This window comes from Piliocolobus tephrosceles, chromosome 8, assembly GCF_002776525.5.
Source record: "Piliocolobus tephrosceles isolate RC106 chromosome 8, ASM277652v3, whole genome shotgun sequence".
Taxonomy (NCBI): domain Eukaryota; kingdom Metazoa; phylum Chordata; class Mammalia; order Primates; family Cercopithecidae; genus Piliocolobus; species Piliocolobus tephrosceles.
This window is the reverse complement of record NC_045441.1, coordinates 7826550-7842081: the sequence shown is the minus strand read 5'-3', so window position 1 is coordinate 7842081 and position 15532 is coordinate 7826550. Positions and strand designations below refer to the sequence as shown.

At 51.3% G+C, this 15532-nt stretch overlaps 1 protein-coding gene and 1 long non-coding RNA gene across 4 annotated transcripts in view; one reads left to right on the top strand and one right to left on the bottom strand.

The window, feature by feature from the left end:
* Positions 1-15101, top strand: part of SMURF1 (SMAD specific E3 ubiquitin protein ligase 1) — a 125744-nt gene extending 110643 nt beyond the window's left edge. For 2 of the 3 annotated variants that reach the window (XM_026447614.1, XM_026447616.1), the window contains 7 exons: positions 53-167; positions 2032-2210; positions 4086-4223; positions 5431-5551; positions 6862-7063; positions 9427-9511; positions 11853-15101. In XM_026447614.1, coding sequence (XP_026303399.1) covers positions 53-167; positions 2032-2210; positions 4086-4223; positions 5431-5551; positions 6862-7063; positions 9427-9511; positions 11853-11952 — 940 coding nt within the window. In that variant the 3' untranslated portion in view covers positions 11953-15101. The remainder of the gene's footprint in view (positions 1-52; positions 168-2031; positions 2211-4085; positions 4224-5430; positions 5552-6861; positions 7064-9426; positions 9512-11852) is intronic. The other variant, XM_026447615.1, reaches the window with a different exon arrangement.
* On the bottom strand, positions 7410-11180 carry LOC113219785. The gene is made up of 3 exons (XR_003306792.2): positions 11060-11180; positions 9509-9655; positions 7410-7809 (listed from the first exon to the last, which is right to left on the bottom strand). It is a non-coding gene; the product is annotated as an uncharacterized LOC113219785 (long non-coding RNA).
* Positions 15102-15532: the final 431 nt, after the last annotated feature.

The window sequence follows — 15532 nt, the reverse complement described above, 5'->3', positions numbered from 1 at the left end:
ATATATATAAATTGTAGCACGTATCAAATGCATTTTTGTTGTTTGCTCCCAGGGAGTGGCTTTATTTGCTGTGCCATGAAATGTTGAATCCTTACTACGGGCTCTTCCAGTATTCTACAGACAATATTTACATGTTGCAAATAAATCCGGATTCTTCAATCAACCCCGTAAGTATGAATGAACAAAGAGGTAGGGAATTGAGTTGGAGAATTTTTGAGATGGATTTTCAGTTTCATTCTCAGTTCTTGGTCTATTCGTTGTAGAGTTAATCAAAGACATCGGTAAGCAAAACATGGAGAGGTAAAGTGAAAACTGAGTTAAGATGGATGATTTCAATCTGGTATTTTCAGAGACTGTGGTCACTGGGTGTGTTGTGTTGAAGGAGATGAAGGGGGAAACGGAGCTGTTCATACACTCGGGACACTTTATGATCATTTCGAGGGAACTCTGGAATGATGACTGTATTTGTTAATGGTGTCATTCTAAGGAGTGGGTTCTGAAGTCCAGCCTCCTCCCAGTCAAAACTGGAATCTTTCCAGAACTAGCTTTCTAAGCCACAAATGCTGCCACCCTTAGTGTGCTGGTTTTAGAGATGAGGAAGTCAGTGCAGTGTTTGCACGCTTAGCCCGAGGGCGGGCAGCCAGCCAGCAGGGGCTCCTCCTGTGGCGCCATGGCCTTCACCAGTGTCCTGCACAGGCCGCTGAGGCGAAGGCGGGGCAGGCCCTGCTTGTGCATTCAAATGCGGAAGAACCTTTCACCAACATGGAAGCAGAGTTTTGACTCATTGTTTGAGGTGAACGTAATTCAAACCTGAAAGTAGAGATGTGTGGTTCCTGAGTTAAAAACCAGAACCGTGTGGCTCACGCCTGTAATCCCAGAGCTTTGGGAGGCGGAGGCGGGCAGATCACGAGGTCAGGAGATCGAGACCATCCTGGCTAACACGGTGAAACCCCGTCTCTACTAAAAATACAAAAAATTAGCCGGGCATGGTGGCGGGCGCCTGTAGTCCCAGCTACTTGGGAGGCTGAGGCAGGAGAATGGCATGAACCTGGGAGGCGGAGCTTGCAGTAAGCCAAGATTGCGCCACTGCACTCCAGCCTGGGTGAAAGAGTGAGACTCCGTCTCAAAAAAAAAAACAAAACAAAAAAACAGAACGGCTCTGGTTCTGGAATGGTTCTGTTTTTTTTTTTTTTTCTTTTAGACAGAGTCTTGCTCCGTCCTCCAGGCTGGAGTGCAGTGGCGCCATCTCTGCTCATTGCAACCTCTGCCTCCCAGGTTCAAGGGATTCTCCCACCTCAGCCTCCCGAGTACCTGGGATTACAGATGCTCGTCACCTCACCTGGCTAGTTTTTGTATTTTTAGTAGAGATGGGGTTTCACCATGTTGGCCAGGCTGGTCTCAAACTCCTGACCTCAGGTGATCCGCCTGCCTCAGCCTCCTAAAGTGTTGGGATGACAGGCGTGAGCAACTATAGCCAGCTAGAATTGTTATTATTTGACTTGGCGTATTCATACATATTTTCCTGTGGTCTTTTTTCCCCCTTAGCATTTCTTCTCTCCCTCCCTCCCTTCCTTTCGTTCTGGATTAGAGGAGGAAGGGAACTTGCCCTTTTCTTTCTCATGCCGTAGGAGGGAGCGCAGGGCTGGCTTCCTGGGCGTGTGTCCAGCATGGTGCCGAGGCCCTACAGTGTCAAGGCCCCGGGCTTGGTTTAATTCTCTCTTGTCACCAAGGTGAAATTCTCAGTCAGTGCTGAACACGGGGCTCCTCTGCCAGTTATATGGCCCTTCTGAGGACGTGTTGGCCCTGAGAGCATACAAAACGTTGTCCAGCGAATCTAGGTAAATTTCTGCTACACAAGCAGCCTTCTTTCACTTGCTCAGGAGCGGGGCCTGTGAGTCCCTGAGTCAGTAGGTCTGGTTGCCTCTGGGACACTTTTCCCAAGAAGCTTGGGGACTGCACTTCTTGGGAAGTGAGATTCCACATCGGCCGGCATCGTGCTGACAAATTCGTGTTCTCTGGTGCCCCCTACAGGACCACTTGTCTTATTTCCACTTTGTGGGGCGGATCATGGGGCTGGCTGTGTTCCACGGACACTACATCAATGGGGGCTTCACGGTGCCCTTCTATAAACAGCTGCTGGGGAAGCCCATCCAGCTCTCAGACCTGGAATCCGTGGACCCGGAGCTGCATAAGAGCTTGGTGTGGATCCTGTAAGTATTGACTGACGGCGCACGGTCACCTGGCTTAGGGTACACCAACCACCGCGTCTACTGTATGCACGCATGTGTGCCTGTGTGTGTGTGTTATTTTGGGGGTCATTGTGAAATTGAAGAGACACAAAGAAACCATTGTATTATAACCAGAAACAGAAAAGGAGATTCTTTGGGAGGCTGAGGTGGGCAGATCACTTGAGCCCAGGAGTTTGAGAGCAGCCTGGGCAACATAGCGAGATCCCATTACAGCAAACAACAACAACAACAACAACAACAACAACAAAACCACCAGATCCAGTAAAAATATTCAGTTGAAATATTTTCCTTGTGATGTTGGACAGGTTTCTCTTCATGGACTAGATTGTTTCCTTGAATGATGAAGGTGAGATCCCAGACGTTAACAGGCCACTCCCCAGGTCCATTGTGGGGTGTGTGTGATACTCAGGGTGTCTCCAGTTAACCTACACAGGGGCCAAGCAAGTATCAAAACAAAATGAACATTTAGTTACCTGTGCTTTAGAATTATTCTAAACACTCTGTTAAGAGCAGCAGACAGTGATGAGATGAACCGTGACTGTCACGGGTCCTTGCAGATTTCAAGGGGACAAAAGATCAGGCTCTGGCAGCTGGAGAGATGTGGGTGAGTCGGAGTCAGGGTCTCCTGGTTGTGTCCCATGTGTCATGTGTTCCAACTTGAAGAGGGGACTCTGGGGATCGGGTAGAAAATCTGCTACTCAGCTGGGTGCAGTAGCTCTATGCCTATTATCCCAGTACTTTGGGAGGTCGAGGTGGGCAGATCACTTGCTCTTTTCGCTTGAAGTCAAAGGTTGGAGTTCGAGACCAACCTGGCCAACATGGTGAAATCCTGCCCCTACTAAAAATAAAAAAATTTTAAGAAGCCAGGTGTGGCATGTGCCTGTAATCCCAGCTAGTTGGGAGGCTGAAGCAGGAAAATTGCTTGAACCCAGGAGGCAGAGATTGCTATGAGCTGAGACCACACCACTGCACTCCAGCCTGGATGTCAGAGTGAGTCTGTCTCAAAAAGAAAAAGAAAAAGAAGATCTTCCACTCTGCCTATGGCTCAGGAACGATGGCAGATTCAAGAGCTGCTTTTCACTTTTGAGTGCTTTTGTGTTTGAACTGACGCATTTGGAAAGGCTGCCTCTAAGGGAGGAAGGGAATTTTTTTTTTTTTTTTTTTTTTGAGGTGGAATCTCGCTCTGTCGCCCAGGCTGGAGTGCAGTGGCTCGATCTCGGCTCACTGCAACCTCCACCTCCCAGGTTCAAGTGATTCTCCTGCCTCAGCCTCCTGAGTACCTGGGACTACAGGTGCCCGCCACCACGCCTGGCTAGTTTTTTGTATTTTTAGTAGAGACGGGGTTTCACCATGTTGGCCAGGCTGGTCTCGATCTCCTGACCTCATGATCTGCCCACCTTGGCCTCTCAAAGTGCTGGGATTACAGGGGTGAGCTGCTGCGCCTGGCCGGGAACGGCATTTTCTTGGCATGGCTTCATCTCCAGGTCAATTTCCCTTTGACCCTGATACCTCTTCACATTCCTGCCTTTTGACTCCTACACTCAGCGTACAAAGCAGCTGGGTTGTGGGTCTCCTGAAACCACAGGATGGTAGAGCAACCTGCTCCCCGCCTTCTATGACTGTGGAAGCCAGCAGTGGGGACATCTGGAACCGGAGCTGTGCTCTCCAGGTCCTCCAGCACCTGTCGCTGTGCCGCCCCCACGCAGGTTCTGTGTCTGCCCGAGGCTGTCCTCTCTTGGAGCCCCGGGTCTGGCAGTCGTAAATGTTGTCTGTCTACCCAGTGGCCCCACGTGGTGGCAGAGCTCTAACCTACATCCTTCTGTCTTATTTCAACAGAGAGAACGACATCACGCCTGTACTGGACCACACCTTCTGCGTGGAACACAACGCCTTCGGGAGGATCCTTCAGCATGAACTGAAACCCAATGGCAGAAATGTGCCGGTCACCGAGGAGAACAAGAAAGAATATGTCCGGTAATGCCACCTGGGGGGACGGCCGGGTGCCCGGGGCGTGGCTGAGCCTGCGTTTGGTTGCCTGTGGGGGACGGCCGGGTGCCCGGGGCGTGGCTGAGCCTGCGTTTGGTTGCTGTAGCTCCTTCGCTGTGTGATGGCTGGCGCTTGTGATCAGATCACATGAACAGAGGTGACTTTCAGAACCCGACAGCTCAGCAGCAGCGTCGGGGATCTGCTGGGAGGGGCCCTGATGGGGCCAGGCCTGGCCTGAGGGACAGAGCCCATGTGGGGAAGGACTTTTCAGTGACCACCTAATTATGGATGCAGAGGTCAGAGGCAAAGGAGAGAGCAGTGGCTTTGGAGGGTCTCTGGTGCTCAGTCCGAGGAAGCCACCCTCTGTTTTTTCCATCCCTAACTTGAGGCAAATCCATGTTCAGGCCTCGGCACTTGCAGCTGAGAACTATGTGGGCACGTCTGTGTGCCACGCTGTCCTGTGCTGTACTTTTTATAGGGTCTCGCTATGTTGCCAGGCTGGTCTCGAACCCCTGGCCTCAAGCGATCCTCTTGCCTCGGCCTCCCAAGGGGCTGGGATTCCAGGTGTGAGCCACCGTGCCTGGCCAGAACATGCTTTCAAATTGCAGCAATTGATGTGACAGATCAGGTTCAATCCTCCTGTTTTCAGGAGCGAATCGGAATGAATCAGGGCACGCACTGAGTCATTTTTAACGTGATGCCAAGATTTGGTACTACTAGCTGGTGGTGTGTTTGTCTGGCTTGGTGGAGAGATCTGGGGGGAGCCCAGTGTGTTCCCATGTTTGTCAGACTGTGATATCAGAACCTGCTCACAGGTCGGGCGTGGAGGCTCACGCCTGTCATCCCAGCACTTTGGGAGACCAAGGTGGGCGGATCACCTGAGGTCAGGAGCTCAAGACCAGCCTGGCCAACATGGTGAAACCCCGTCTCTACTAAAAATACAAAAATTAGCCAGGCGTGGTGGTGGGCGCCTGTAATCCCAGCTACTGGAGAGGGTGAGGCAGGAGAATCGCTTGAACCCAGGAGGCAGAGGTTGCAGTGAGCAGAGATTGCGCCATTGCACTCCAGCCTGGGTGACAGAGTGAGACCCTGTCTCCAAAAAAAAAAAAAAAAAAAGAAAAGAAAAGAAAAAAAAGCCTGCCCATGGTGGAAAATCCACTTGGTGTTGCATCCAACTTGCGAGTTTTTCTTCCAGGTTGTATGTAAACTGGAGGTTTATGAGAGGAATTGAAGCCCAGTTCTTAGCTCTGCAGAAGGGGTTCAATGAGCTCATCCCTCAACACCTGCTGAAGCCTTTTGACCAGAAGGAACTGGAGGTATGTGCCTGCCGTGCGGAGTTGACCCAGGGCGTTCAGGGGCCCCCTTGTGGCTGGCGTCTGCCTGTTTTAAATCCTTGCTGCAAGGGGCAGCATGTGCCGTTTCCTAGTAAGCCTAGAAGCTGTTGGGGTTCCCAGACTAGAGCAAGAGTGGGGGGGCTGTTTATGCCGGTTGGTAACCGGCGAGATGTCTGCTTGGCGGTAGGAAATCTGAACAGTGCCCAGAAAACTGTTCAAGGTGGTTGTGGCTTCCCTCGTTTTCAGGGTATTTAGCGGGGGAGAACCAGGTGCTCCCACAGCAGTAACTTACTGCTTTTTATTCTGGCTGTTCCTAGACTAAGAACAAGAGGCTATTGTATTCTCTAGTCATACTGCATGCACTTGAACACGGTGATTCATTCAGCCCTTATCCATCTCTGGTGCCAAACAGCTCAAACCTTGTAGATTGTTCTCCAAGTTTTTCTGCTGCCAGTGAGGAGAGCTTGGGAGCTAAGAGCTTGGATGGAGCACTAGTTCTGGGGTGAACTTTTATGTTTTTTTTTTTCTTTTGAGACAGTCTCGTTCTGTTGCCCAGGCTGGAGTGCAGTGATGCAGTCGTGGCTCACTGCAGCCTCGACCTCCCAGGCTGAAGCAATCCTTCCACCTCAGCCTCCCAAGTAGCTGAGGCTACAGGTGCCCGTCACCATGCCTGGCTACTTTTTGTATTTGTTGTAGAGACAGGGTTTTGCCATGTTGTCCAGGCTGGCCTTGAACTCCTGGGCTCAAGCAATCCGCCCAACTTCGGCCCCCACAAAGTGCTGGGACTACAGGCGTGAGCCATCGCACCTAGCAGGGGTGAACTTTTTTAAGCCAGTTGCAGAAACATGCCCCATCGGCCCCAGCCCCACGTAACTCTTGCGGAATTCTCCTGTCTTCAGACTTGAAACACCACGTGTCCCGGAGAGACCCTGGGACGTGCCCTTGTTCATGGTGGTAGCTCTGTTCAGTGTCACCCATTGGTGCTTTGATACTGCTCACCCATGCAGAGCAAAAACCCCGCTTTGGTTATAAGATAACGTCCCATCAGCAGCTGTGTACTGTGGTCCTTGGGGTTGGAGACCCGTCTGGAGGAGGTGGACGGAAGCATGTGCCCCAGGCCTCCTGTTTGTAGCTTTCTTCCCATCTCGGCATCTGCCTAGTTTATTTAGACACAGCTGCTGCTTTGCTTGGGAACCGACTTTTCACTGTTGTGTGTGTTGGGTACCTAGGAGACACATCCTGACGTGGGTTTATACATTTTGGAAGTAACTCACCTTTCTGCACCTCCTCAGCTGATCATAGGCGGCCTGGATAAAATAGACTTGAACGACTGGAAGTCGAACACGCGGCTGAAGCACTGTGTGGCCGACAGCAACATCGTGCGGTGGTTCTGGCAAGCGGTGGAGACATTCGATGAAGAAAGGAGGGCCAGGCTCCTGCAGTTTGTGACTGGATCCACGCGGGTCCCGCTCCAAGGCTTCAAGGCTTTGCAAGGTGACTGACGTGGAGGCGGGGCTATTCGATGACGCGGCTGTGGGGGCTGTGTTCTGTACTAGGCTGTGGACCGGAAGAGCTGGAGGGTGGCCGGGGTGTTTTTCTGAGACGTGGGCTAGAAAATGGCATACGGAATGTTCTCCGGTAGCTAATGCTCTGCCCTGCAGAGGCCGTGTGTGAGCAGGTGTGGGGCCCCGCTGAGCAGAGACTGTGGAGCTACTCCAGGGCACGTGGATCCCCCTCCTCACTGCTTCCAAAAAGCCAAGAGGGTCTGGCCAGCAGAGGCCTTCAGAGCGTCTGTGAGGCCAGCTTAGCCAAGACCCCGGGGAGGGAGCTATGGGGGAACTGCCCCCAGTCTCGGTGGCTCCAAAGCTTGGAGCTGCACATGAACCCGTTTAGCCACAAACCACACTGAAAGATGATGTCATGCTCACTCTGTTTAAGCCACTGAGGGAAAGGTGCCCGTCTGCCTGTAGGGCCGGCGGCCTAATGCCTCATCTTTGACACTGAGGGTTCGGAGGGGATGTTGCTGGAAGGAGTGCGGTGAACGGTGTCACCATACTGAAATTTAGCTGATTGAACTGTAAATGCTGATAGACACACAGACACATTGTGAACACAAAATATTACCTCTGCCTCGCTGAGTAAAAGGAGGTTAATTCCATTTCAGTCGGCTTTGGCCATCAGGGCGCCTTCGACTTTTCCATTGTGACCTCTGCCTATGGATTTGCTGCCAGGGGCCCGGCCTGAATAAAAAGGGGTTCGAGGCTGAGCCCTGCTCGCATCTGGGAGCCTCTGTCTGCTGGACCAGCCTGACCATGGCAGCTGCTCCCAGAGCGTGCTGGTGCCTGTCATTTACAAAGCCTTTCTCATTCCTGTCTCCCAACAACCCAGAGAGCCTGGCTGATGAGGATTATCAGCCTCATCCCATGGATGAGGAAGCCGAGACTCACTGAGGCCGTGGGATTTATTATCCCCCCAAGGGGAAGAAACAGGCAGGTGTGACTGGTGAGGCAGGGCAGGGATCCAGGCTTCCTGACCAACCCTTTTCTCATGGCGCCATTGTCTTGCCCACAGCAGGTCCACGTGCAAAACGTTCCCGCTTAGAGATGGTCCCTGTCGTCATAAGGGTCTCATTCGTCCCCCAATAATTGGATAGACTTTAGCCCAGTGTCCCCGAAGTGTCTAGAAGGTGGGTCAGAGGCGAACAGGGTCACAGTGCAGAACAAGGAGTGCTGGTGCTGTGGGAGGGTGGCAGGGCGGGCAGAGTGGCCAGGGCCCTGCAGGAGGTCTCTGAAGCCCCCACCTGGCGCAGCCTGTCCGGACTCCCCAGGAGGTTGGGCTTGGAGGGTGTGGCCTGCGAGGGGGAGGAGCCAGCTTCCTGTCCCAGGTCCCCAGGAAGCAGGGGGCTGCACTCTGAGACCCTCTGCCCAACAGAAAGATGGCGTCTCTGCTGGTCCTCATTGCTCCTGGATTCCTGTCCTGCCGCTGACCTTGGCCCAGCTTGAAAGGAATATCTGTGAATACCCAGGAGCAAGGGGCAGCAAAGCCAAGGCCCGTGACCTCTGTGCCCTCCTTTCCCGGCGCCCGGCAGCCCTATCAGCTAGCTGTCTTTGCCGCAGCAGTGGTGGCTGCTGGCCAGCCTGGTGCTCACTTGGGGCTGAGTCTGGAAAGACCTGAGGAAGAAGGGGCCTGGTGCCTCTCCCTGCGCCACAGAACTGGGGGGCAAGTCGTCTATTCCAGAGGGTGGGTGCAAACAGCTCTGACCCTCAGGGAGCCTGTCTGGAGCAGGCTCATGGTCAGGGTGCACTTTAGGAGGGGCCTTAGCAGTCCTTGCTCTGCCCCCTGCGATATTCTAAAATGTTGGAATTTTGGCCAAGTGTGGTGGCTCATGCCTGTAATCCCAGCACATTGGGAGGCCGAGGCGGGTGGATCACCTGAGGCGATCCAGGAGTTCCAGACCAGCCTGGGAAACACGGCAAAACCCCGTCTCTACTAAAAATATAACAATTAGCCAGGCGTGGTGGCGTGCACCTGTAATCCCAGCTACTTGGGAGGCTGAGGCAGGAGAATGGCTTGAACCCGGCAGTCAGGTGTTGCAGTGAGCCGAGACTGCCTCACTGCACTCCAGCCTGAGCAACAGAAACCCTGTCTCAAAAAAATGTCTGAATGTTGTCACTTGGATGGCCATTGCAGGCATGTCCTAAAACCGGGCCTGCGAACCTCATGGCCCTATCACAGGACAGCCTGCCTGGGTGTAGGGGTGGGAAGGTGGTCAGGGCCCTGGCTCCTGGGGGCCGTGTGGCCGGGAAGTGCCACAGCTGTGCCTCTGAAGTACATTAACTAGAATGTTGTCTTGTAAGGTTCTACAGGCGCTGCAGGGCCCCGGCTGTTCACCATCCACCTGATAGACGCGAACACAGACAACCTTCCGAAGGCCCATACCTGGTAAGCACCGCGGCCAGGAAGTCACGGCGTCCTGGGAGCCCCGGAGGATGCCAACGTTCACGTTCGTTTTGTTGTTTTTTTTTTTGGAGATGGAGTCTCTGCTAAAATATTTCTGTCATCATCAAAACTCAAAAGCCACAGCACCTGAGACACAAGGAGAAATTCGAGAGTTGAATGACAGTTCTGAAGCCCTCAAGCAAGCGACTCTTCCCCCAACATTACAACGCTGTATGGAGTGGCTTTACTGGCCATGCAACAAAATATAAGAGGGCCAACATTATTGCTAAACTTAACGTAAAATCTTACAGTATATAGAACCTAAAATTTATAGATTTTCTCTTGATTTAGTTTTTTGTTTTTTTGAGACGGTCTTGCTTTGTCACCCAGGCTGGAGTGCAGTGGCACAATCTTGATTCACTGCAACCTCTGCCTCCTGGGTTCAGGCTATTCTCGTGCCTTGGCCTCCCAAGTAGCTGGGATTACAGGCACCTGCCAACACGCCCGGCTAATTTTTGTATTTTTAGTAGAGACGGGGTTTCGCCATGTTGGCCAGGCTGGTCTGGAACTCCTGGCCTCAGGTGATCTGCCCGCCTCGGCCTCCCAAAGTGCTGAGATTACAGGCATGAGCCGCCAAGCCCGGCCTCATGTTATTTTTTTAAAGCTGTTTCCTGATTTGTAGGACTCTGTTTCATTTATGCCAAGTCTCAATGACTTGCAGTAGTGCTTGTGTCAGCTGGGACGAGTACTTTGCAGCATGCCACACAAAGGCTGTCACAGTATCTTATGAAACTAATTTTGTTATGAGCCATGTCATTAATGAACATTGGTGTTTCAGTGGAGTGTGGCTACCACTCCAGCAGGCTCAAGTCTTCCTCTCTGCCAGATGTTATGTACACACACCTGTTGGTAAGGAAAATTGTCTAGTTTTGGTCTTCACTTTATCTGACATTTCTGGAGCCCCATCTTCTTGGACTCCTGCTTATGACACACGCACCTTGTCTATTGCAAATATTTTCTTCCTAAATTTTAACTTAAAAATGAGTCTCCATAGTAGAGTATTTCCTGTATGGTTTAAAAATCCAGTCACTTGCACGCACTTTGTCCTGGAACCATCTATTGAGACCAGTAGCCGTGTTTCCTTGGGGGAACCAGTACTAGATGCTGTTGAGATGCCCAGTGAGATGATGGAAGGTTCCTGTCTTGGAAACCAAGGATGCGGGATCAAATGCTAGCTGAGACACCCTCTGACATGTGATTTGGGGCAAATGACCCCATATTCCAACTTGGTTTTCCACACGTGTGAAATGAGGTAATGCAGCTGGTCCTGGACCGTGGTGGTGGGTGCCAGGGTCCTGCTCCGAGCGTGGCTGTGGCATCCATTACGGGAACGCACCATGTTGACTGCGCACCTACTCACAAGGCTTTTGTCCTTTAGCAGTTTAGTGCTTGGAGTTAGATGCATGTGGAAAGTATGCTCTGAAGCACAGAAAAGAGTGCCCACCCTGGAACCCAGCTCTGTAGAGACAGACACCCTCCTGAACTGCTTACCCTAGAAGCCAGGAAGTCACTGTGCGTCCTCTGGGTCACAATTTTGTATTTTTTGGTTTGCTACAGTAGCTTCTTAAAGGATGTCTTTTTCTTTGCACAAATACTGGAAACGAGTTTCCCCCTGGAAATATCGAGTCAAAAGTTGAGTATTCATTTCATCTTTTAAGGATTTGTCATCTTACTAGTTTTGAGATTTTGTTTTTGCAAGGAATTTTCCAGACTGCCCCGTTTTGGTCTCAGATCAAGTCCCAGAGGAACAGACAGACACGCCACACATCGTTAGTGGTGACGTTGCCTGACAGCCAGTCTGGGTTACAGGGGCTGCCAAAGAGGCATTCCTAGCACAGAGAAAGAATTTCTCCCACAGTCAGACAGACAAAAAACAAGTGGAGCACTTTGTCCTGACAGAAGCCGTGAACAGTAATTTGGTGATGTTTTGGTGGTCAAGGCTCAAGACTTACTTTACTGTGTGTTGACTGGGCACGGTGGCTCAGGCCTGTAGTCCCAGCACGTTGGGAGGCCAAGGCAGGAGGTTCACTTGAGGCCAGGAGTTTGAGAGCAGCCTGGGCAACCCAGCAAGACCCTGTCTCTACCAAAAAGCAAAAACAAATTACAAATCTTTGTATTAGAAGCAGAAAGCACAGGGGGACATGGAGAACTCGCCACCACTCCTACCCCGCCCCCATTCCTCTCCCATCCCACACACACTTCTTGCTGCCTGTCCTTGGCCTTGAGGTTGGTCCCGGGGCTGGACTGCCCACCCAGTGACTCTCACTCTTTTGTCCTTTTTCAGCTTTAACCGGATCGACATTCCACCATATGAGTCCTATGAGAAGCTCTATGAGAAGCTGCTGACAGCCGTGGAGGAGACCTGCGGGTTTGCTGTGGAGTGAAAAGCAACCAAAGGCAACAGAGTCTAGCTCATGGCCACCAGACCAAAAGCATCCAGCTTCTGTGCGCCTCCTGCAAAGCTGGCAGAGGCCCTGGAATTCCGGATCACCTGAGGGGAAAGGGTTGTCTCTCTCCTTTCTGTTGGGGGAGGGGGATGGGGGACTTTTGTTGGTGGCTCCCACCCATATATCTCTCCTTTATTATAGTACTCCCACCCACTTCCATCACCCATCCAATAAAATGCAGCCAGGGCTTTGGTCACACAGGATATTCTGCTGTGGTTGCAACCCATGTGGTGATAAGGCTCACGGCCCTGAGCTCTTTACGGGAGCATCAACCCACAGTTAGGGGACTGAGTGTGGCTGGCTGAGGGTTTGGAACTGGTGGCTATCCCCGCTGTTCCATCTCAAAACAGCCTTGAGGCCCCTTTTCAATTTGAGCAGCTGCTAGATATCTTACCAGAGCTCAGATTCCAGATTTCACATCCCAGCAGCCTGTTCTGGGCAGCAGATGAATTTCCAACTGAAAAATAACTGCATAATGTATGCTTATTGGAATTCTGCCACAGCAGGAAGCTTGAGTCAAAATGTGTTTCCCCTTTGAAAGGAGAAGGAATTGGAGCAGCTTTTCCTGGAGCCAGGATATTTCTTTGCTGGGTATCTTGGCTGAGAATTTTTTACATAGAGAAAAACCATCTTTTAAGGGCCACTTTTGCTGCATTATCTGTCCAGTTTGACTTTTCTTTTCAGTGAAAACACCATGTCATGGCGTGTAGAAAAGAGCAGACCAAAATCAGCCCTAGAGCCAACCAGTCAGTCCCAAAGCTGTGACCTCTGTGCCACTGTTGTCCACAGAAGAGCATCAACTGTGTCACTTAAAATATTAGTAAACCATGATGCGGCAACTGCTAAGAGCTAAACTAACAAAATTGTGTTATCATAGCTGCTGACTTGGTGCGAACTAGCTTAAAAGCAACGGTGAAAGGATAACCTCGATGATGTAAATCCACCCAAAGATACTGTTCTACAAAAAGTAGGGTGTGGACACAAACCTGTGACCGCAGAGGGGGACGGCTCCACACTGCCTCATGTGGCCCCTTTCCCAGTGGCAGCTGGTGACACTAACGATTGCTACTTGGTTCACTTGCCCAGATGTCTTCGTATGATGAGCAAGGCCAGAAGCAAGCCTAGACTCGAAGTTTCTGACACCATTTCCAGTTTGCACAGAAGTCAAACAGTATTTTACCTTAAAGTGGCTTGATTTCCAGTAGCTGAACTTGGGCAGAAAACAGCAGCAGCAACCAATGTTCCTGTATGGTTTCTTTGTTGTTGTTTTTGTTTGGGGTGGGGGCAAGTACAGGGTAATTGATGAGCAAGACATTTCACTGCTGTCGAAGTCTCTGGGATCCCGCTGTGGGTCTGAGATGGCCTGGGAAGGACCTTGTGGACGACGGTTTTATCTGTTCTTTTTGTCACTGTTAACTTCTGGGCTGCTGAGGTTCTAGAATGGAAGGGCTGCCAAATGAGGTTTGCTGCAGGAGGAAAGTTTAATCCCCCATTCCAGAAGTCCAGGCCAAATGGTGGGCTTAGCCTCTTTGAAAAGCTCTGTCTTGCCCCCCCAGGTGGGCGCATCCTGTGTCTCATTCACCATGATGCTTCCTGAAGGTGTTCTAGAAGCCCGTGTCCCAGTGGCTCTATCCAGCCTTTCCTTGCATCTTCCTCTTGAAGGTGAGGAAGTGGAAACTACAGCCCTCCCCCGGAGAGCCCACTCTCTATCATGAGCCTAACCCGCGGGAGGCAGAAGAGACACCCATCCAAGAACGGAAGTGGCCTCCGGGATGAGGTCGGAGGCCCCACCTGATTTTCCTGGTGGTGGTATCCAAAATCTGCAGTAACTAGGAAGGAAACCAGGGTCTCATGGTTTAAAAGACTTTGAAGCAGGAATGTTGCATTTGACGCCTTTAAAACTACCTTTTTGCTGTTGGGAGGAGTCGGGGGCGAGCCTTAGCAGCTGCACCCGCCAGCCCCATGCTGGTCGGTGCTGCCCTGCCTCTCGGGCCGGGTGTTGCTTCAGCCCAGAGCCAGAGGGCTGGGTCCCGGGTCCTCCACAGGTGGCCCCGGCGGACACATGCATTCCCGTCCCGGCCTTCCGTCTCTGCTTCTCCACTTCCACCTGCGTGTGGGTTTGCTGCCTTGTCATCGGTCGTGTGAGTGTTGCAGACCTTTCCAGAGCTCCGGTTCACTATTTCCAAACAAACAGGCCTCCCCTGTCGGTGGCATCGCGCTCCCAGAACCTTCAGTTTCTACGATGGTTTGTTTGGTCCTTTTGAACCACCCCAAAGAACTCAATATGGCAAGCAAATGGTAGAAGCTTCCCGACTGTTGGACTTTGGGTCCGCGCGAAGCCCATTCACGTGCGATCTGTGTCGCCCCTCTCGGTGGTCCCAGGCGATCCAGCCATGCCCCCTGCCCCTCTGCCCAGATGCTTCAGGGGCCCGGCTTTTCAGGCTTGCCCTCACCAGCGGCCGTCAGCCGACACTCAGGGATGTAGCAAACACCACTCTGCCAGTGCTTTTGGTAGGAAGAGCTGAGGCTGCCTGGGAGGCCCGGGGCGACAGGAAAAGGGCTCTCTCCAGTTCTGAAAAAGAGAATCTGCCACCAGATCGAATTTCGACCCCTGAGCTTGTTCAGACGTATGGTCCGAATTCAGATTAAGGTGGTCACCCAATCTGAGATGTCAGGAAAGGCCTTCTGCAGAGAAAATGTCCCCGCACCCGCCATCTGCAGCCAGGTGTGTGCCGCACGGCAGCCTTCCCGAAACATAGTGTGGATTTAAAAAATGTGTTTATTTTTGTTTCTCAACCACTTTATAATGTATCTTTTAATTTATTTTGTAATGTCTTGTTTTTAAGTATTGCTGCTATCCTTGTTATCCTTCCCACGGTTTTTATCGCTGATTTATTTTGTGAAAGTTGTACACTAATGTTCTGTTTTATGTCAAAATCAAAAGTATTTAATGAAATACTAGTTCTATTTAATGTGGTTATGGAACCAGCTGGAAACACAAAACAAACAGTGATTGTACAGCAGGCTGGGCCCAGGAGGTCAGGTTCATTTTGTTACATATGCAATAAACTCACGACTTTACATTTTTGGCGTCTGTTATTTTGGTGTGGAAATGAGATTCCGGTGTCTTTGCAAACCCACAGGAAAGGAAGTGTGTAGGCAGGAATACTGGCAAGGGCCTTCCAAGGGAAAAGGACAGAGTTAAGGATAGAATTGTAAGGGAAACTAATGACAATATGGCAGTGGGTTGAAAGTGTTCTACCAAGCAAAAACGTGGGACTGAGAACATTTAGAATTTCTTTGTGCACTGGTTATCTTTTCATTTTTCCCCTCTTATGTTTGTTTGTTTGTTTTTTTTTGAGAAGGAGTTTTGCTCATTGCTCAGGCTGGAGTACAATGGTGTGATCTTGGCTCACTGCAACCTCTGCCTCCCGGGTTCAAGCGATTCTCCTGCCTCAGCCTCCCAAGTAGCTGGGATTACAGGCGTGCACCACGCCCGGCTTATTTTGTATTTTTA